Below are 22,149 nucleotides of genomic sequence, written 5' to 3' on the forward strand. Positions count from 1 at the left end.
TATGAACGTGGCTCACCGTTATACTTTCATAGGAGTGAGTGCAACTGTGGTTCGCTACCTATACATTGACCTGTTCAACCACTTTTCTAAACGAATAGCTGCTACAATGAGTTTGCGTTGTTGTACAGTCATTTCTTATATTTTACCACATTAATCCGCAAAGGCACGGCTACGTCATGGCTGGCTGTCCCCCGGCATCATTATGTTGTCGATAGACGAGCGAAGCCAACTCACCAAAAACGTCAAGCGAAGGAAGCCCCGCTTTCCTACTCGCTGCAAACGAAGACTAACTTGCACATTGTAAGTTAGAAATAACGTTTAACAGAAAAAGGGTATACTGCGCTTCAATAATAATAAAAGGTGAACTGCGTACGCTAGTATAAGGTGACGTGATTAGTTACTTATGCATCTTCATGCTTTTTGCCACGTGGGGCCGCGAAATTCATTTTTCGCGACCTTTAGTTGAAAAAACAAAGATGATAATCCGCATTTAGTGATACAAACAGGGCTTGCTTTAGCCAATACGATAGACAATCTTTCCATCAGTGAGGTTACCTCGATTCATCTTCTGAGCGATTGCCTGTCCCTATAAGTTTAGGAGCTTGAGCGAGCTCTAGCCGGCAGAGCACGCTGTAAGCACCGTGGCTGTAAACTTAACGGCCGAAAGTGAATTCTGGTGAGCGATGAAGAAGCGCGCTCTACGCAGTCCAGCCTTAGAGATGGCGCGCAGAAGCTTGTGGCAGCTATGGCTTCCGGCATGGTGACGTATTTCCGCTCCCTTGCACTTTGACCATTTCGAGCCGCACGCTGGCGGCGTTGCCCGCGCTGTTTGGTTTCGCATTATCACGCGTGTTTCACGCGAAACTGAGACACGGCGGCACGGTGGTGTCAGACGCACTGGAAGTAATCAAGTGGTTCTTGCTTGGCGATTACATGGTTGGGCATATATTTAGCTGGCCACGTAATACTGAATGCTTCGAATCGTAACGTTCTCGCTCCTCATGCGATCTGCAATGAAATAAACAGAGTCGGCATACGGCGGAGCCGAGATAATTCGTGTGGTGTAGTAACTCCGACAGCTGCGCAAACAGCTTGTATTGCAAACGTAAACCACTGTTCCCGCCTCGGTCGCCGCACGTCCAGTACCTCGAGCTCGACAACGTCCATCAAGAACTGCACCAGCCTGTCAGCGGTGCCACGTTCACAAAGCGCGCGAAATGCGATAGCGGGTGCGAGAGCGACATAACACCCGTCGGATGATGGTGTTGCCGCGGGCACGGTCGCCTAAAATCGCAGTTAAGCTACTCACGAAAGGCCCAAGTGCGCCCCAGTGCGTGGCATTGGAGATCGAAGCGCGACAACGTAACCCACCCTGTGGCTTGCTGCAGTCGACTCCATGCCAAGAGTACGTCCGAAATGCGCTCCCTTGCCGTATACTCTCAGCCCGAGGCGTGTAGCGTTAATTGTGGCCGCAGAAGGCTAGTGCATATCTGCATGTTTTACATGATCGCTAGTCCTGCGCGTAGAACCATGCCCACGGAACTCTAAGCGCGCGTCCCACGAAACACGCGTACCCTGGTTGTGTGCCGTGTCGAGTGACTCTAGTGTGATCTCCTAGTGTGAACATATGGACCTTCCAAAGAGAACTCAGCATTTCCCTATGTCTGGCCATCATATTGTCGGAAACTCGCGTGTCCCTAGGCGCGAACAACACGATCATCTCTACAAAGTTACTCCACCCTTTTTCCATGCAAATGCATTTTCGTGCCTTCTTTTCCCTAATAGAGGAATCACTTTTACACCTTCTATCGCGTTCGAGGCAGCCGTTCCTGACGACATCTCGAGTACCGCACGTGGTTCTATCATTGCTAGCGTTATGTGATCATGCGCTTTTCTCTAGTGCGCCCACTCCATCTGTAACCGCCTTTATGAGACCACTGAAAGAAAGCTATTAAAGGCTAGTTCGAACACAGCACTGCTGAGGAAGAACACACGTGGGATCGCATTCTAATGCTTCAAGAACAACGGTGAAAATCAACCTCACCAGCGACGACTGATTAACCAGCACAATCAGGTTGATTAACCAATAAGTTTCATTAACCAGCACCATCAAGGTGCGTGTTGCAATTCTAGTTTATGTTCGGGAGTTGTGCAGCGTGATACTTGAGCAACCTAGCTTGTGAAATTAAATTGAAGAAATGGCACTCTCCGAATTTCGCCTACCATTTCATACACTACCTCAAATCCTCCATGCAAATGTTTGCCTGTCTTCCGCAATGTCATGTGACCAACCTTTCTTACTCATTTTCATTCATTTAAATATCGCGCTACTGTGGTAGCAAATACACTGATTTGAAAGAAATAACACGTCAGGACAGCTGCTACAGAACCTCTCTGTCTGAATCTGCAGTCCTTATGCTTATTTCGATATGGTAATATTCCTGTCCAGTTCTGCGAAACTGTACTAAGATAGTGGTTGAAAAGCGAAATGATGGGATACAGAATGGTGAGACGTAAACTATTTGTAGTTCTTACGAACTCCTTTTGCCAGGCTGCGCTCAAAATACGTCGTAGTAGGTCTGTAAAAAACCTGCACACCATGCACGTATCCCTAAATACTGCAAGAAATTCAACTCCATAATTTATTCGTATGATAAAGGTTTCTCTCAAACGCCTGTTTATGCATATAAGACGTAAAATTATCGAAGACGCTGCACAGGTGACCATGGTCAAAATGCGTCTCACTGCGCAAGAAATTTCGTCTGAGGACTAGGTCACAATGAGGGTTTTTTGGCACAACCCTTCTGGTGTTGTTAAAGTACTGCTCCAAAAAAGACTATATTCAAAACCAGCAAAAAAATTTAACCACAATGTGTGTGTGACGTATTGCGCCTAGCATTCTTCACTCGGAGGCAACATCTGCCAACTGCCACAAAGGTCACGTGGCTGATGTATAGAAGTTACGAGAATAAGCTTATTAAAAACGAGAAAAACGGTATTTTGTGGAGACTTTACCAATAACGGGCAGCGAACTGGAAGTGGCCTTCGTCCTAAGCTACCTTGGCTCCGTTCGCAAAGGTTGCGGACAGATTTCGTCGGATGTAAAACACACATGCGAAATGCACTTTTTTATTACATGTGTGATACCACTGCAGCTGAGGATCCCGTATCAGTCCGCCTCGTTTTATCATGCTTAAAAAACCAAATCACGTGCCGAAGTTTCCATTCCTCGTCCTGTGTTGGTACCCTAATTCAACTAATGGCGCTTGATGTCTGTCATTCAGTGTTAGCCCGAGGCATTTAGGGAAGAAACTCGGCAAGGAAAGCTTTTTGTATTGTGTCACCTGTAGGCAACAATCTTCCATAAATAGTTTAGAGCTAGCCTGCCACCGGCGGCGCTGACCGGCAATGCTCGACCACGCCATTCTCACGCGGCTGGAGGCATGTGCTGAAAACGCAGTACACCGGCTCAGATCCAGATTATGGGCCGTATAATGGCTCTATCGTTTACTTTCCATTGTTTTCACTATATTGCCATGGAAGGGGCCGCACCGCCGCTATCATCAGGATCGGGCAATTGCCTCCACAATTGCCTCCACATTGCAATCCACAGGAAAGGAAGAATGAAAAGTTAAGTTGGCCGTCGTAAAAAACTGCCACTGAATGAATATTCGCTGATGAAATGGCATTAGTTTCCTTAGTGTTTCAATTCTTTCCTTTTTTTTTTGCAAGAAGCACTGCTTTCGAGACTATACGCATGCAGCTGCTGAAATAAGTTCGGAGAACGCATCCGTAGGGAGTGCGTTCTACAGCGACTGGCACTAGAACCTTTCCGTCTTGGTAGCCGTGATCGACACAAGTAATAAATTACGTTTGCTTGGAATAAGAGAAATGGATAATTCAGATACGACTTATTTTGAGCGCTTGTGATGTAATGTTGCCTTGCATAAGTTGGCACAAGCTGATTCCTATCGCCGGCCAGTTCGTCAGGCTGCTTGTTCCGATGGCAAATATAAATATCGAGCCAAACGTCTATCGCCGAGCGCTTTGGAGTCATCAGCAAACAAATACAAAAACAGTGAAAATGTGAGAAAAAAAAAAGCAACCGTTACATTACTGCCCTCCAGCCCCCCCTCCTCCCTTCCTAGAGTAGAAGAAAAGCTGCCAACAATACCAGAAACCAAATGTACCACTAACATTTCTCATGCCATTTTTTCCCTTATCAACCATCGTGCCTCTTGGCAAATCTACATGATAACAGTGGTGTGGAACCGCTATTACCAGTGGCAAAAACCAAAATAAATTAATAATATGTAGAATCGTTACGACACAAGGTCGCTCATTTGGCCGAGTACAACGCTGGTATCGCAGTACCAAAAAGCAGGGCTTACCGGTAAACTCCCATTTGTCGCAGTTCTATGAGCAGGCAATGCCATTAATGGAAATACTACACACATATGCCTGCTTGTGTACAGTTCGTCGTTATTCTGTCGTAAGAATTCTTCTGTATTAGGAGTGAAATTTGGGTCTGTTAAAGGCGTACTTCCTCGCAAAAGTGCAACTGAAGGACTGCGCAAATGAGCAGCGCATTGTCAGTTATGCTACAAATCTGCGTTGTAAGTACTGGCAAATGTTTAGGCGTACTATGCAAAGTGTTCAGGCCCAGGCGCTCTGGATTTGTATGGGTCTTCCTCGAAGTGCGCCAACGGCGGCAGCTATTGCGATCGCCAAAGACCACCTCATCAAGACCCGCATCGCAGCTGAAGCACTAAGAGTGCACGTAAGGCACCTCGTCCCGACTCCTTGCCAGCATCTATCTCCTCTCTATCTGTGGACACACCACGCCCCTCGTTCTGCCGAACGGTATCCGCACATAGTGAGGCTATACGATCTTGCTTCACACCTGCCGTGAGACCTTCAACTCCACCTTGCTGCCTCATTCAACCAAAGATCAACATGACAATGTCTGGCGTGCGGGAAAAGCAGATACGTCATCGACGGCTTTTCAACAGCTTACCTTACTCATATTACACGAGTTGGACCCAAATATACATTGACGGCTCTGTCCTACCGAAGAACTCACGCACAGCTTCCGTCATTCCAGCAAAATCCCCTAGTATCAAATTGAAAACATCTCACTTAACCCTGTCGATGGCATCAGAACTCGCAGTGCCTCGAGTCGCTCTACAGTGCATTAATGACGGACCAACACCCAAATGGTCGATTTTCTGGGACTCGAAGACGGCACACTAGTGTTTGCGGCACACCAGTGTTTGCCTTACGGTGCGGTCCACATGAAAAGTTCGTATTTGAAAATCACAGAACCCACATCCCACTTTACCGACAAAGGACATGAAATAACTTTTCAGTGGATGTAAAGTCACTGTGGTATCAACGGCAATGAACATGTAGATCAAGCTGTTCGTTTAACTCTCGTATAGAAGACAACGCCTATGGATCCCGCAGTCTAGGAAAGATGCTACAAGGATTTTCCGCCTACTTGCACGCCAATGCATTACATAAGAGCAGAATGAACGACATTTTATGCACGGTTAATTAAAACATGTTGGCGGGCTAGTTGGTTAGAAACCATGATAGAGTGCATAAGCGCGACTGAACGAGGACGTAGCAATGAACCGATACACAGAGTCTGTCTTTGTGTATCTGTTTCTTGCTACGTCCTCGTTCAGTCGCGCTTATACATTCTATCATGAATTTTATGCACGCCCCTTTATACATCCTGGATCCAACCTTAAGACTGCGACTACCACCAAGACTTCAACGAAAAAACGCAACTCTTTGTGTAGGCTGTAGTTGGGCGTCGCGTTTACCAACTCCTACGCGTTCCCCATAGGGACGGCCGACACCGAAGCATGTGCATGTGGCGATTGCGGCGACGTGGAAATAATTCATGTTCTTTGCCAGTGCACGCAGTACAGCGTCCAGTGACAGTCGCTTTCCTTCGTGCGGAAGCAGTTGGACGACCAACCACTGTTGGAAGAAAGAATTTTGAAACATCGACGTGACTTGACTTCGCATCAGAAGGCAGCTGCAAGCGCCACTGCGTTTCTTGAGATCGACCGGCCGTTGTGAACACCTGTGATTGGAACGCCTTTTATGTCACCTGCCTTCCTTTTTCTTCTTTTTTCGCTATTTTTCGTCTCTGCAAACTCTATATCTCCCACCCAAGTGCGGGTTAGCAAACCAAAAACTCGCCTGTGCTTTACCTCCCTGCCTTCCCTCTCGCTCTCTCTCTCTTACGCGTACAATTCATCTTGGCTGCGTCAACAAAGCTATGCTTAAGTTAAGAAATATATCAGTTAAGATGTTTTCATTTTCTTCCGCGGGAAACCTTTCAGTATTCTTATAACACCGCACGTCATGCCATTCATCGTAACTTTGTTGTTAGATACCGGCGAGACTGTGGCAATATGCACGTTCTTTCATTTACAGTATACTTTCTAGAAAGCATAAATTCGGTGCCTTACGAATCGCGTCATTAGGCGGTAATCGTAAATTCCTTTTCATATTGTCGCGTACGCTTTTTGACATCATAACAAAGCAATGGGCTCTTGGCGAGTATTTTGTGATCGACCGCCAACTTCCTCGGGCCACGCCGTTAGCTTTCTATTGGCAGTGGAAGTGTGCCGACGTGGTCTCTTCGCGACATACTTGAAGGCAAGAAACCGCGCGAAAGACGCATCGATGTGAAAGACAACACACTTTCTTTCCTATGGCACATTCACAGTCCTCATCTCCCCTTCTAATAACTATGGTCATAAAGGTAGGCCAAGGCATGGCGAGTGGAACATAAAACGTGTGAACATAAAGACATGCCCATCTTGATCTGTTTAAGTCAATCACCTTCGCATGGTCACAGACGCTGAGGCAGGCAGCCACTGCGACCATTGCGACGCCAGTGCTGTGTAGAGCCAATCCACAGACCGCTTGCCTTTCACTGCTGGGATGGGGAAGCTGCAAGGAAAATTGCGTGTTCATGACATATGTCGCACGTGACAATAAATTCTTTCAACAAGACCCGCACGTAGTACCTATGTTATGTTATCGTGGCATCGTTCATATTATGAGAGCAACCTCTGGCGGTAACAACCTTTCAAACTGCTTCTACACGCTCTGTTACGACAGTCTGAAAGCGGAGTCTTGGAACTTTCCTTTTGAATATTGGAACAAACCTGAGGGAGATTGATAAATAGCGAACCCAGCGGTACAAGATCCTATCAGCAATCCGTGCAAAAGGAGGCGAAAAAGGATTGGACGCGCTTCTTCGCTTGGGTAAGCTATTTCTAAAGCTCCCTACTTTGCGCTAATGGTCAAAGGGTCAAAGGTAGCGCTAGCTTATTCTGAATGATTCAAAGTGCAGCAGCGCATTTTGACAATCCCGCAGAAAGAAGTGCGCGGACAAACGCTGCCTTTTGTGTGCGTGTGTGTGTGCGCGTGTGCGCGTGTGCGTGCGTGTGTGCGCGTGTGTGTGTGTGTGTGTGCGTGCGTGTGTGCGCGTGTGTGCGTGCGTGTGTGCGCGTGTGCGTGTGTGCGCGTGCGCGCGTGCGCGTGTGCGTGCGTGCGTGTGCGTGCGTGCGTGTGCGCGTGCGTGTGTGCGCGCGTGTGTGTGCGCGCGTGTGTGTGTGTGTGCGCGCGTGTGCGTGCGTGCGCGTGCGTGCGTGCGTGCGTGTGTGTGTGTGTGCGTGTGCGTGTGCGTGTGTGTGTGTGTGTGTGTGTGTGTGTGTGTGTGTGTGTGTGTGTGTGTGTGAACGGGAAGAAACAAAACCTCTGTACCTATATTTATTACTGAAATCAGAAGGACCCAACAAAGACACCAAGCATACCATAGGGGAAATTGCATGCACTTGCTAATTGTAATACTGAAATCATAAATAACTGAAGATGAAAGTCGATGAGAAATAACAGACCGCAAGTGGGGCACGAACCTACGTATCCGCATTACGCCTGCGATGATCTACCAACTGAGCTACCGCGGCGCCGTTTCGCCATCTACCCTCGGGGGTACTTTTCTTTAGCTATTAGAACTATACCTGGGTGTGTTAGCCAGTGCCACAACTCACGACCATCACGGCAGTTAATAATAATGTTAATTATACAACAACGGAATGGGCGAGGAGCAAGCTCTTCCTGATTTATTTCATTCTAAAACAGGTGGTACAAGGTGTATTTAAACAATACATGGTGTATTTAATGAAGGAAAAATGAGACATCCACCCAATCGTAGCAATTGCTAGAAAGGAAATCTATACGGATTCCTCGAAAGAAATTGAAGAAAAATTTGTCCTGGTCCTGGAATCGAACCCGGCACCACCACCTTTCCGGGGCAGCCGCTCTACCATCTGGGCTGACCAGGCGGCTTGCCGATGGCAGGGCAAAGTCGAATTTGTCAACAGCTCGAAGCGTTGTAGAGCGATATGAAAAACTCCCGATACAGCTTCCTGTTGCTGAATACGTGCTGCATAAAAGTGTTTTTCGGAGAGTGCAAGAAGCTCACGAATACTCGCCAAATGCCGCGCGACTGGCCGCTCAAGACACTGTTCAATAGGTGCATCTTTCTAGACTGTATTCTTAACCCTTTACGCACGGTAAGAAATTGAAAAAGAAACTTCCTAGAAAGAATGAGTTTTTTCCAAGTGATGAGTTTTTTCCAAGTGATTTTGATGATGATATAAAGCGAGGCCTTACAAAAGTGCTTGGTGGAAAAGGGATCATTACTAGAGAAAAAAAAAACTTGTTACACTATTCAAACGGTGTGCTTCACCACACACACACATTAGTATTTGTTCTCAACATGACGTGCCAATGATTCTGATGATCATATCATGCAAGACCATGCGAAAAATTGCTGTGAGAATTGTAACCGTTACTGTAACAGTTTGCACTGTAACAAAGGTGAACTTGACTGCACACAAGTGAGTCTATACGCTCCCAACTTCATTCTTTGGCAGCTCCTTAGCGCCATCAGACGCTATTTACCACAAGCACAAATTGAAGCCCTCCATCTGAAAGAAGCGCAGAGCAGTACATGAGCTCAAATTGTCTTCAGGCCTGGAAGAAAAGGAAAAAAGACACTTGACAACCTGGTCTCATCGTTCGTCTTCGATACGAGCTTGCACTTTATTAGCTCAATTGGTCATTCGTTTTGAGGGCCTCATTTGAAAGATGGCGCTTGTCAGTGTTCTAAATTATAGTCATCTCTTAAGTTTTTGCCCTTGCCACACGTCATGCTTTAACATTTTGGAGCAAATTGTTGCTTCTTGCATAAATCTTGGCCCGATACCAAAAATAAGCAACTTAAAGTTTGCAACGTCTTCGCCCTGTCCTTGTATAACTTTCTGAAGCTACTAGCTGACCTCCAAGGGCAGTCTGGCTGTACCGCAGCTAAAACATATTTTATGTTCAAGCACATACGAACAAATTATACATCTGGTAGATAACAAAATGCAACTCAATGCAAACAATGAACAGCGCTGGTTGTCGAAAACAACAATAACAATAGCACTCCAACAACCAGCCTGCATTTTTTTTTTGAAGTTTCACTGACGGTGTCACCTGTCTACTGGGTTTCCTTCGTGATTGCCCAGCGCCGGGTAGATGGGAACTCCTGGCAGGTACTTCTCGAGGGACTTAACCGTGTACTCCATGATGTCCAGGTTACCCGCCCGTGACGTGTTCCACACGTCGTGCGCCACCATGTCCCCCGTCCATATGACGTAGTCGATCTACATGCAAGGCGTCGCTCGTATGAGACACTGACAGGTTTGTGAGAGTCAGTGAGATCACTGTGCGTTTCGCTGCCGCTGTGTGTTCGCTTCTTCTCGAAGCGCCTTTGTCGTTTCCATGGTTGACCAGTTCGTTTCGAGAGTAAACTACAATGTGATAAGCGTCCCTATTTGTCGCGCGTGGGTTTCTAAATAAGCCAGTACCGTTAAAACTTCACGACAGATTGCACTTACGATTCAGCCCAATTTGCTTCTTAGAGTTTCTCAAACGTATAATTCTCTTGCACCATTGGGACACGTAGCTGATAGTGGCAGCGTAAGGCTTTCGGACGCATGCTTAATAATTTTTGTCGCAGAAGCTGTATTTGACGAACACGCATTTAACATCGCACAGAAACTTGAAGCACCATTTCTTTTTTTTTTTGCAACAGTTGAACTCGCCAATATGCCAGGGAAGCGATCCCAGTATTACGCCGCTATCAAAGCACACTAATGATGCTCCTGACTACTTGCATGTTTGACCTACTCCTGAAGGCCGATTCAGTCCACGTATTTGAAACGTTGCCTACACAATACCCAAACGACGGCCCTAGTTCTCCTCAAATATATAAAAGTTACCCGGCTTAGTCTACCGAGGGCACCGGAAAAACCAACCAGTAGCTTTGTAATACGCGCGGAAATAGGGAAAAACCAACGGTTCCGTGATTATTTTGCAATGCTTTCATTGAAACCAGAAACATGAACATTACGCAATTTATTACACTTAAGATTAACTTTATCTTCCAGAATCTGATGTTCGTACCTCGTTCAGTTGTTTCAGGAGTCTGGGAAACAATTCAAAACACCCCAGTATCACACCTGGAAACAATTTAATAAATATCTTTCTGCAAAAGTTTTGATGATAAAGCCTACAAATATTAAAAACTTATCACTGGCCACTCGGAACATATTTCGTACTACAAGAAACTATAAACACTGCGCCTCCCACTTAGGTGAGTGCTGAAACGAAAAAAAAAATATAAATGCCTTGTATGACGCATAAAAATTTCGAGAAGATACTGAGCGCTCAGTAATTACTTTCAAAACACATAAGCCGCCTACACGGTTCAAACTATCGGTATACGTTGGTCATGAATCGTTGAAAACAATTTGTAAGATTGTGTAAATGATTGTAAAGATGTTGTAAGAGTCAATGTTGATTTCACTTTATTTTTGTTCAACACTGTTTTTACCCACCCCTGCAATAGCCCTCCTATGGGGCTGCAGTATGTATAAATAAATAAATAAATATATAAATAAAGCGGCCCCATTTCCTCAAAATATGAAATCTGTGCTGTTCTTGCTCTTGTCGGGGAACATGTGCTAGTGTAGCTCTTATGTAGAAACATCCTAGAATTAAAATCGACAGACACAGTCGAAGTGGCACATGCCTATAGAAGATATTTTCAGTGTTGTGATGGTATCGTAATAGTTCTGCACATCAGACAAGGTCGTTCTCCCAAACATACCTTGCATAGGTTTTCATTAAAGAATTGAATGCGATAGTTAGAATTGTAAGAGGTTTTACCTGTTTGTTTGCATTTTCGATCGCGGTAATGGACAGACTGCAGCATTGTCGACTATCTCTGGACAGTCATTTAAGTGTTCCGGTATTTCATAATCGAACGACTTCAGGACGTAAGGCATGCTATCGTTGGCCTTATTATGATAGTTTACCCAAACCCCTCCCCTCGCCTTTAGGTCAAATACAACAGACTGATATCATGTCTTCAACTATGATAGCCCAACCCAAAAGACTCGGCATGGTACAAGAACAGCGAGCTGAAATTTGTTGCGGAGGGAACTGCCCGCCTTCTCCGCAACGAGAGCGTCCATGGCGCATCCAGCGAGTCGTTCCCTGCAGCCCGTTGCGGCAAGGAGCGAAAGACGGTCCTCGCTGCCCAAGCAGGCTATGCGCAATAGAGAGAAGCATTACTTGTGTACCGAGAAAGAAAATTTGGCCTCGGCTGTTGTTGAACTTTCCAGCGTGCAGGAGCAGAAAGTGCCCGCTTTGAAAAGTGTGAGGCAAATGGCATACTATGTCCTCCCACTTTTCATGGTGCCCCCACCCCCCTAAATACGCCTATGGCCAGGAGGCCGGTGCATCTCTTCACCAACGGTGTACGTTCATATAATTTCGGCTTGCGCTTTTCTGTGCGCACGGCGCCACCCATCAGCTTGCTCGACAGGAACATTAATAATACCTACTGGGCAGGGCGAAGGACATCTCGCCGGGACGAGAAGTGGGCACTGTATCCGCACAGATCAAGCAATTAAGCCTTTTTTTAAAGGATCGCATGGCACAGAACAATCGCATACAACTTGACCTTCTGTCTCCTTCTTGTGTAATTGTTTGTGCAAAATTTGTGACTTTCGTGTACACCAGTCCTACCGTAACCAAGTGCCTACCCTCTAAAATTTTTTAAGTGAAGCTTTCTTTGCCTCTTCGTTCGACTTTCCGAAACACTGCTGCTGCGGTTGCTGCTGTCCGGCCCACCGCGTCGGGGGATGGTTCAAAGCGTGTGTATACATGACAGGAGCAAGTCAGAGAGGAAAGTCGATGCGAGAAACTTGTTTTCACCCCACCGGTCTGAATGTGCACAATGCTCTCTGGAGCTCCCCGGCCGTCACCACATTAGCCTCTTGACAGCTGTAGTAATCCGTGACTCCCGTCAGAAGCATTGAATAAACTGCAGTGCTTCCCTTTCTACTAACGTGCGAGTCAAGAGGAAACGTAGATATAACTGTAGAGAGGAGGCGGGAGAAGAGGCAGCTCACATACAAGGGAAGGGGCGCGATGTGACATGAGAAGGCAGGGAAGCTCAACTACTATACGACAGCGGTTGCGGGGAAACTTGATCAGCTTAAGCTCAAGGTACGGTAAAGTACATTGCTCCTATTTCTGAAAAATAAACACCATGCAAATACGACAAGCGGGCAAACTACGCAGGGCGTGCAGAATCAGAGCTGCATTAATTAACGCGCACCGCAGGGTCGAGGCGACACTACGGAAACGGTCGACCATCAAATCGACACTTCTGTGCCCGCCGCGGTAACTTTGTAGCTATGGCATTGCTAGACGTCGTGTATTTGATCCCAACCGTGGCAGCCGCACTTCGACGGGGACGAAATAGAAAACGCACTGGCACTTTGATTTCGGCACACGGTTAGGAACATCACTGTGTCAAGATTAATACACAGCCTGCCCCTGCGGTGTGCCTTCCAATCGGATTGTTTCGGCACGTACAGCCCCATCATCCAACTCAAGTTTAATGCTTTTGCCACAATGGGATGTGCCATGTGAGGCCATGACAATGCTAAACCCTGTCAGAGGCTATGGAATATGGTGCAAAAAAACGCCTCAAGCAAACGCCTCTCCCTGTTTGTTCTGTGTACTACACAGACAAACAGCAGTGGTACACGGAATGTAACGTTTAGCAACTCACCACTCTCGTGTTAGACTGAACGTTGAAGAAATAAGCATTAGCCATCCACATCACCGTTTATTATCGTCAACCAAAGCAAACAGCGCAGAAAGTTTCGCTAACATCGATTTCCACAGTTTGTGGGATCTGCATATTTTTTGCGCTGTGTTTCTATTTCAGTAAACCAATAGATTGAGCAGCACGCTTATGTCATCACGGCGCTTCGGCACGCACCAATAGCTGGCGCTCACGAGCGAAGAGCATGGTGCAAAGATCGCAGCGGGGATCACTTCAAAAAAAAAAAAATTCATATATAGCAGTGCAGGCGCGTTCTCACCTTCTGCGTGTCCCTAACCGTCTTGAGCATGTTTTCGAAGGTCCTCGGCGGAATATCACACGTTCGGAATGCGCCCCAGTGGCCCGCCTTCCTTCGCCCTCCGCTGGACGCGGGTACATCTCCCGCGTGGCAGCACAGCGGCTCATTGCAGTCAGCCTCGCTGCCTTCGCTGTACTCGGGATCCACGTGCGTGTCGCTGATGTGCAGCACGCGCAGCGTCGGCGACCCTTCCTGCGAGGGCGAGAGGGTGAACGCACTTCGTCGCAGACCCGTGCTTTCCCCGTGTTCGCCGCACATGCGCAGATCGTGCATGGTGGGTTACAACGTCACCAGAGACGCGCAGTGGAAACGGCCGCGAAAACGCAGAGTAACTGGAGCAACTTGTTGCGATATATATATATATATATATATATATATATATATATATATATATATATATATATATATATATATATATATATATATATATATATATATATATATATATGTATGTATATATGTATATATATGTATGTATATATATATATGTGTGTGTGTGTGTGTGTGTGTGTGTATGTGTGTGCTTCATAGGTAACACACCTGTTTCTCATCGACCCGTTAGTACAGGAACACGATGCGCCAAGGGCCTCGATCGTCCCAAATTAAGTAGCTAACAACGGCCGGACCATGTCTAATGCCTGGTTCCATGTAGAGCGAACATTCGAACGGAAGCATAGCTCGGCGCACAGCACGAAGGCTCAGCTCAAAATATGGATACTGAAAAACAGGTTTCTGTAATGATCGCTTGCACACGAGGATGGCTGTGCAATGCCGCCAGAAACCTCAACTGACTATGTTGCACATGATTGATTTACTGATTGATTGAATGATTCATTCGTTCATTGTATCCTGCAAAATCAACACCATGGTTGTTGGTGACACGGTATAATGCAGGGCTGCCGACTGCATTACAATATTTGGGTGTTTTTCAACGTGCCCAAAGACTGACTATAGAACGTTCTACTTATATATATATATATATATATATATATATATATATATATATATATATATATATATATATATATTTAGCATTGCGCTTTAATACCAGCCGCGCGGCTGCGGTATTTCAGAACGCAACCCATGAGCTCCAGCTACGCAGTCATTGAGTCAGCGCGGGGGCGATTTCAATGCGCGTGATTTTCGTACTTAGCTGGCTATGAGCAGCATCGGGCAGCGCGCTACTATTGTCCTGTCAGCCAAAATACTTTCAAAAGCGGAGAGCGTTTTTTTTTTCGTTTTTTTGCGAACGTCGCCGGGTTTCGTGACCGTGGGAGCTGCAGCCTGGCCGAATAGGCGAACAGCTCGCGCGCAACTGGATTCTTTGCGTCACGACCAGATGGTGATTGCCTCCGCGCTTCCGCCGATGCACAGTAACGAGAACGTAAACGCTTCTTGCTGATAGCATAGACTATAATTGTGCTACGTAAACCACGACGCGTTCCAAACGTCCGTTGTAATTGCTAGCAGTAACGAGAAGAAAGCGGTTTAACCGAGGGGCCCAATTACTAAAAATCGGGCCCGTCGGTTAACCCCCTTTCTTCTCGTTGTTACATAACGAGGGTCTCGAGAACGGCTACATTGATGCCTTCAGGTAGCATGTGCGGGTTTATTTACCAGTTGCCTTCACCCAGAAACATCACGTACTCGTGACACCTGCGGCAGAAAGGATGTTTCACTTCCGCCACCAAGGTTTGTGAGTGGTCGCGGTGGCCAACAATCCCAAGGTTAGTTATAGCAGTAACACAAATACCCAAGAAAGTGTACGGAAAAACCGCGCCGCGGTAGCTTACTTGGTTAGAGGATCGCACGCTTAATGCGAAGACGTGAGATCGTTTACCAGCTGCGGGAAGTTGCTTTATCATGCACTTTCATTGCCATTAATTTATCATTTCTTTAATTCACTTAGTAATACAAGTAATTTCCGCTAGGTTTTCCTTGCTGTCCTTGTTTCGTGACTTCTTAACATATAGCCAGTAGCGAGGCACTCCGATTAACAAAAGGTTCGGTATATTTAGTGCACGCCCGCAGCGCGCGCGCGCTCGTGTGTGTGCGTGTGTGCGCGCGTGTGTGTGCGCGTGTGCGCGTTTGTGTGTGTGTGCGTGTGTGTGCGTGTGCGTGTGTGCGCGTGTGCGCGTGTGCGCGTGTGTGCGCGTGTGTGTGTGCGCGCGTTTGCTTGTGCGTGCGTGCGTGCGTGTGCGCGTGTGCGTGCGCGCGCGCGCGCGTGTGTGTGTGTGTGTGTGTGTGTGTGTGTGTGTGTGTGTGTGTGTGTGTGTGTGTGTGTGTGTGTGTGTGTGTGTGTGTTTGTGTGTGTGTTTGTGTTTGCGCGTTCGTGCGGGCGGGCGTGCATGCGCGCGCGCGTCGGTCCTTAAGCGTGTCAGTAAAAGCTTGTGCAAACCTTAGGCAGTGGCACTGGCCTGACGGGAGGCTTCGGTCTCGGTGGCAACGGCACGCTCCAGTTGAGAACACCGGCGGGGGGACACTCGTCCGGGAAGACTATGCCGCAAATCTCAGCCGGGCTCATTGTTGTGTGTCCTAGCACATAGAAGAACTCGTCCTGCGTAGTGAAGGTTATACGACCTGTCCATTAAAACACCAAGATAAACTTATCCCGAGGGGAAAAAAACAACATACACTTTGCAAACTTCGAGCCTTTCCACCTAAGTTTTACGACCATGTTCCTTTGCATCAAGTAGTTGGACCAATGACATTTAACAATCATCTCCTTCTTTATTTCATACTTGTAAAGGTTTTTACAACATATTTCTTTTATATATCGCAGTATGAAGGGCACATCAGTGCGCAGCGATGCACTGGAGATGTCAGTTTCAATGTGCACCATTTACTGCACCCACTTTACGCAGGCGTGCTCCGCAAATTTTTCACCACCAAGTTGTCAGGCTGAGTAACGAGGTCAAACTGAGCAAAAGTCTTTCCGGATTCATAGGACTAGGACACAACTAGGACACAACACTAGGACACACTAGGACAGAACTAGGACAAAACTAGTACACAACATTATCTGTCATATCTTTTTTCCCTTTTGTCTATGGTTTTTATCCTTAACGTGTGGAGTTACATCAAAGGGATGGTTACAATCAATAAATTGCAATGAATGGGATCCAAAAACCGCTTCGCTCGCGATGGCGCCTATTTGATCTGTTCACTGAGAAAAGATGTAAGCTGCCGAATCAAGGACGGAGTGGCAGGGCTGCTAAGTATGCTTCACTGAGGATGTGCCGTTCTACAATGACGAAAAAGACATCTTAAATTTAGACGATGCCGAGCGGAATCGAATTACCCACTTCACGAAGATTCCTCAATGACAGTCACCTAACGCATTAGCAGGCTGTGCCCCAAGTGCACTTTTTAGGTGCCGTTGTTCAATGAACGCCTCGCCTACATGGATCGCTGAATATGTGCCGCTGAATGTGCGGCAAGCGAGGGAACAATTCTCAACGTCCGCAGGAGGCAGCAGTGCGCCACACTTCTGCTGTCGGCCTTCTCGGCAGCGCCACTAGATGGAGCACGGTGTCCAGAAAGAAGGACGAGAGAGGAGTCCGACTGTCACGTGATTCGTTTCTCGGCGTTCGCACGCGTTAGTCCGTCATGCATATCGGATGCCAGCCCCCTTCACTGGCGGCGCTAGAGGGCACCTAGTGTTCTTAAGAAAGCGCGAAAAAGGAATCCTATCGCGGCCCACGCCTCACGGATAACTAATTTTGATGCTGGCAATGCGTTGTGTCGCTATATTGATTCAATGCTTACGCATTACAGTCCACAGTCATCGTGAGATGAGATTGGTTCTGCCGATGTATTGTTTCGTCTGTCCCGAACATCAACAAAGCCAAATATTATACCGCCTAACAATAGTTTTGCCTTACCTCAGGTATCGCAGAAGAACTAGGCTTCCGCCGTGGTTCCCCTGGCCTCATGAATGTTTATGCTAAGGCAGTTCCCTTAAAACTGCGAACATATGCAGCAGAAGCCATACACGAGACCACGATGTAGGAGTAACAGATGCTGGAATTAGAAACGATACTTGGAAGTTAGCGCCTTGTTTAGGAGCTTCAAACATGCACAAATACGCCCCAAACGTTCCATAAGAGCACAATAAGTATGCTGGAATGCTGTTGTCATACTCTCCCTATATACACTACCTTGAAAAGCTTGACGAGTCCGGCACAGACACGAGAAGTTTCGATACCCAGACTGTGGCAGGCTCCCTGCAGGAAGCCGCTGATGACAGACTCCGGCAGTCCTGCTTGCAAGTACTCCCGCACCGTGGCTGTAGACACCTTGCAGGCGCTGCAGTAAGGAATGCCAATGCCAGTTCTGAGTGGAGCCAGATCCTGCGGAGAGTTGTGAGAGTGGAATTATTAAATAAAACCATTATAATCTGCAAAATGTGTCGATCAAGTTCAACTGAGCGAAATTTGCACAATTGCCACCTCTGCCAGGCGTAGTTTTGCAGCTACTGCAGGTCACCTAAGATTCTTTCAGCACCGAGAAAAAGTATACCCGTTGTCAAAAGTATACGGGCTGCGTGACCGCAAAATGACTATAGACTGTTTAGGGGAGTTGCTCTGGTACATTGCCAATCCCAACATACACAGGAGTTTAAAGAATATGCATACCCGTGATCCAGATATCTGCAGTGTTTAAGAGCGCCACAGCAACGGTACCATACAGTTTAACCAAATATATAGTTGAGGTGCGGAGAGTAGGCAGTATACTTTTTAGAAAGGCTGCACTTCTTACTACCGGAGTCCCTCGTTTCACAGCATACGTGGAACGCGGGTTGGCTTCATGTGCCCTAGATAACGGTAGAACGCCTTTCTTAAATATTGATATTTTATCTAGAAACCGCACAACACTTGAGTAATCGCTCTTGCAGCCTCTACATTTTTCTCTTACTCACAGGAATGAAACGTCGCCAGTATATATGCGGGGACGTGAATCTCCATTTGCTGACATAATAAATTTACGAAAGTTGTGACGGCAGAAAGATGCCTAACAAAGCCCACATGAAACTTCACTTAGCACACGTTTCTGAAAATTTTAATACATGATCCACGGAGAATAAAAAGAAGAAAAAGCTTACATCATATGTCTTGCTAAGGACTTGCAACACAAAGGAAACATATATGAAATATTTTATACTCCTAGGTTAGCATTTACATCAGCCTTCTGATAAATACACTTATTTATTTATTTATTTTACTTTCAGGGTTTCCACATTACTGAGGGGAGGGGCATATTACAGACCAATATTAAAAAGAAAAGAACAGTTCATACAACAAGAATAAGTAACATGAAAAATTGACCAATAATGCAAAAAAATGTACAGTTGCAACAAATAAAAAGCAGAGTAACTTCAAGATCTAAAATTTAAAAAAAAAATAGGCTAAGGCAGAATAACGAATTGAGTACAAATAATTAAACCATGTTAAGCATATTATTAAAAAAACTCTTAAAGCCCGATTTATCCGTTATAGTAGTAGCTACTTCTCGCAGCTGATTCCATGCGGAGGTGGTTCCAGGTAAAAATCCATGCGAATAGGCCGCACTTCTGCAACGAGGAACATCAACTTTTACAGCGATAGCTGTATATGACTAACCTTCCGTAGTTTTTTTGGCGTCCATCAGCGGCAAAAATCATCATGTGGGCCGATCCTGGTTATAGTGAAGAAAGGGCCAAGCTGTAACGCGCCCTTCAACTATTCTTGTCCCACGTGGGACCCAAAGAGGTCCCAGGCACACGGGTAAGAACAGATGTTTTTGCAAAACTTGTTTCGTACAAATTTTTCAAAAAGGACTTAAAAATTACCGGCGCCAACTGCGCAAACGCGGTAGTGGCTCTGCTCGCGCGTAAGTCGTCGTCGCCTTCTTCCACAGGTGGCTTCGTCGTGCAAAAACTTTCGTCAGCAAAGGCGCCAGCGTCGTCGTCTTCCATGGCTGGCTTCATTGCCGCTCATCATTCGAGCGTACAATTCTCTTCTGAATCGGGAGGCCGCGTCTACGGGGTATGACCCATTGATTAAGAAGCTGTGAGCCATTAAACATCTGCGTTATCGATGGAGCGGGCACGTATAGTTCGTACACCCAAAGAACAATATGCGTACGTGAGCGCAGGAGGGACCACCAACGAGAATGTCAACGGCGCCGGCGCGAAACGACCAACGACGAACAACGTTCCCACGATGATGCACGACTATCGCGAGCCCGGGCACCTCCGAACGAGCAACGACGCCAGATTCCCAACGCAATACTGCGGCAGAGGTGCCAGATGGACCGAGTGAACGACTTCAAAGGTGTGGATGCCAAGTTCAGGCGAGACGTCCTGGATAAACATTTCGGATTTAGTTGCATAGTGTGCGACCGTCTGTGGTTTGACAACGACCTGACGAGGATCGGAAATGCACGAGACGTGAGTAATTGGGACCGTGTCGGACAGGTACTGTCCCGTACGTTCCCTCACGTTCCTGGCGACATGGCGGACTTCTAGATGTGCGGAACATGCAAGGGACGTCTGCTGAGAGGTGTGGTGCCCCAGTACTTGACCACGGACGGATACGTGCATCCTCCGATTCCGGAGTATCTGCCTAAACTGAACGCGATAGAGGAAGGCTTGTTTGCATCGAAGATCACACTCATGTGCATCAGGCGTCTGAGTCACGGCGGGGTACAGTACGCAATCAAGGGGCAAGTTGGGAACGCGCTCTCAAAGCTTCGACTGTCGCGAGCTTTCGATACAATTCCATCTTAACAGAGTGTAATGGTAGCCATTTTTTTTTTTGAGGGGGTCAATTCTAGTTGATATGAAAGGAGCGGTTTTTATGTACTGTTCACAAAGATTATTGTTTTGATAGTAAATTTTACGAAAAAAAGTTAGCTGATTTTACGCCAAATGCTAACTTCCGGAAGGTTAAGCAGTGACTTTATCATGGTAACACTGGCTGTGCGGTCATAACTGGATAAGAATAATTGATTGGAACGGTTCTGCACTCTTTCAAGTTAAAAAAAAGTAAATTATGGGGTTTTACGTGCCAAAACCACTTTCTGATTATGAGGCACGCCGTTTTGGAGGACTCCGGAAATTTCGACCACCTGGGGTTCTTCAACGTGCACCTAAATCAAAGTACACGGGTGTTTTCACCTATCGCCCCCATCGAAATGCGGCCGCCGTGGCCGCGATTCAATCCCGCGACCTCGCTCTTTCAAGTTCGTTTATCAGCGTAGTACCACCGGGATCCTAGATAGATGATGCGTATTCAAGTGACCGACGAATGTAAGTGTAGAGAAGCTTTTTAAGTAATGGTGGTACCACATAGAAATTTCTTCGAAAGTATCCAAGTGAACGGTTAGCTTTGGCGATCATGTACCTTTCATGATGCTTCCATAATTGCTTGCTACAGATACGACCGCCAAGGTATTTGTAAAATGAAATAGACTCAAGAGATGTATTAACAAGACGGTGATGTGCAGATGCTAATGAGGTGCCGGATGCGCGTACTGATTTGCAGTTACAAATGTTTAATTCCGTGTTCCATGTTTGACACCAGGCAACTATGTTGGTTGAATCGGTCTGGAGTAAGGCAACATGTTCTTCGTTATCTATTTTCTCGTAAATTATACAAGCAACCGTGAATAGGCAAACCTTTGAACAAAAGTTAATGGGTAGGTCATTCATGGCAACTAAGAGAAGTAAGAGACCTCTGGGGAACACGTGATAGCACTGGTTGGACTGGGGAATCAACAGTATTAGCAGAAGCAAACTGCGTACGGTTATAAAGGAAAGCTTGAATCCAGTTAAGCACACTAGGACCTAGATTTATTTGGCCGAGCTTAAGAAATAGTAACTGATTACTAACATTATCAAATGCTTTAGAGTAATCTTAAAAGAATACAATATATTTAAAATCCAGAATCGAGCAAATGATGCAGGCCATTAGTAAAGACCAGAAGCTGCGCTTCGCAAGAAAAATTCCCGCGGAAGCCATGTTGTGAGCGTCTAAAAAACTGGTTCCACTCAAGAAAATTAACAAGGTGGGTGAATATACTGCGTTCAAATACTCTACATGGAACAGATGTGAGTGAAATTGGACGGAAATTTGATGGATTGTGTGCTACCCCAAACTTGTGAACTAGAACAATCTTCCCTACCAGCCAGTGTTCCGGAATGTTAAAATGCTGCAGAGATAGTGAAAAAAAAAATTACATTATGGGGTTTTACGTTCCAAAACCCATTTCTGATTATGAAGCACGCCGTAGTGAGGGACTCCGCAAATTTAGGCCACCTGGGGTTCTTTAACGTGCACCTATATCTAAGTACACGGGTGTTTTCGTATTTCGCCCCCATATTGTGAAAAAAAAAAACGGATGCTGGAATGACGGAACAGGATTCAACAGTGTTCATCGACAATTTCTTACTGATGCTGTCAACGCCACATGATGCTCAGTTTTTCAGTTTCCTAATTACGGCGCGAATACTTTCAGAAGTAATAAAAATGGCGTCCATGGGCAAGTAATCGGGTAATGTCAAATATGTTGTTCATTGGTACCT

At 46.3% G+C, this 22,149-nt stretch overlaps 1 protein-coding gene across 1 annotated transcript in view; it reads right to left on the reverse strand.

The window, feature by feature from the left end:
• The window catches only part of LOC139059861 (sphingomyelin phosphodiesterase-like), a 118,288-nt gene that overhangs the window by 80,220 nt on the left and 15,919 nt on the right, over nucleotides 1-22,149 (reverse strand). The window contains exons 3-7 of the mRNA XM_070538333.1: nucleotides 17,744-17,935; nucleotides 15,982-16,140; nucleotides 13,545-13,775; nucleotides 9,574-9,743; nucleotides 6,865-6,975 (exon numbers count right to left, since the gene is read on the reverse strand). Of these exons, the coding sequence (XP_070394434.1) occupies nucleotides 6,865-6,975; nucleotides 9,574-9,743; nucleotides 13,545-13,775; nucleotides 15,982-16,140; nucleotides 17,744-17,935 (863 nt within the window). The remainder of the gene's footprint in view (nucleotides 1-6,864; nucleotides 6,976-9,573; nucleotides 9,744-13,544; nucleotides 13,776-15,981; nucleotides 16,141-17,743; nucleotides 17,936-22,149) is intronic.

The sequence above is a fragment of the Dermacentor albipictus genome, chromosome 5 (genome assembly GCF_038994185.2).
Source record: "Dermacentor albipictus isolate Rhodes 1998 colony chromosome 5, USDA_Dalb.pri_finalv2, whole genome shotgun sequence".
Taxonomy (NCBI): domain Eukaryota; kingdom Metazoa; phylum Arthropoda; class Arachnida; order Ixodida; family Ixodidae; genus Dermacentor; species Dermacentor albipictus.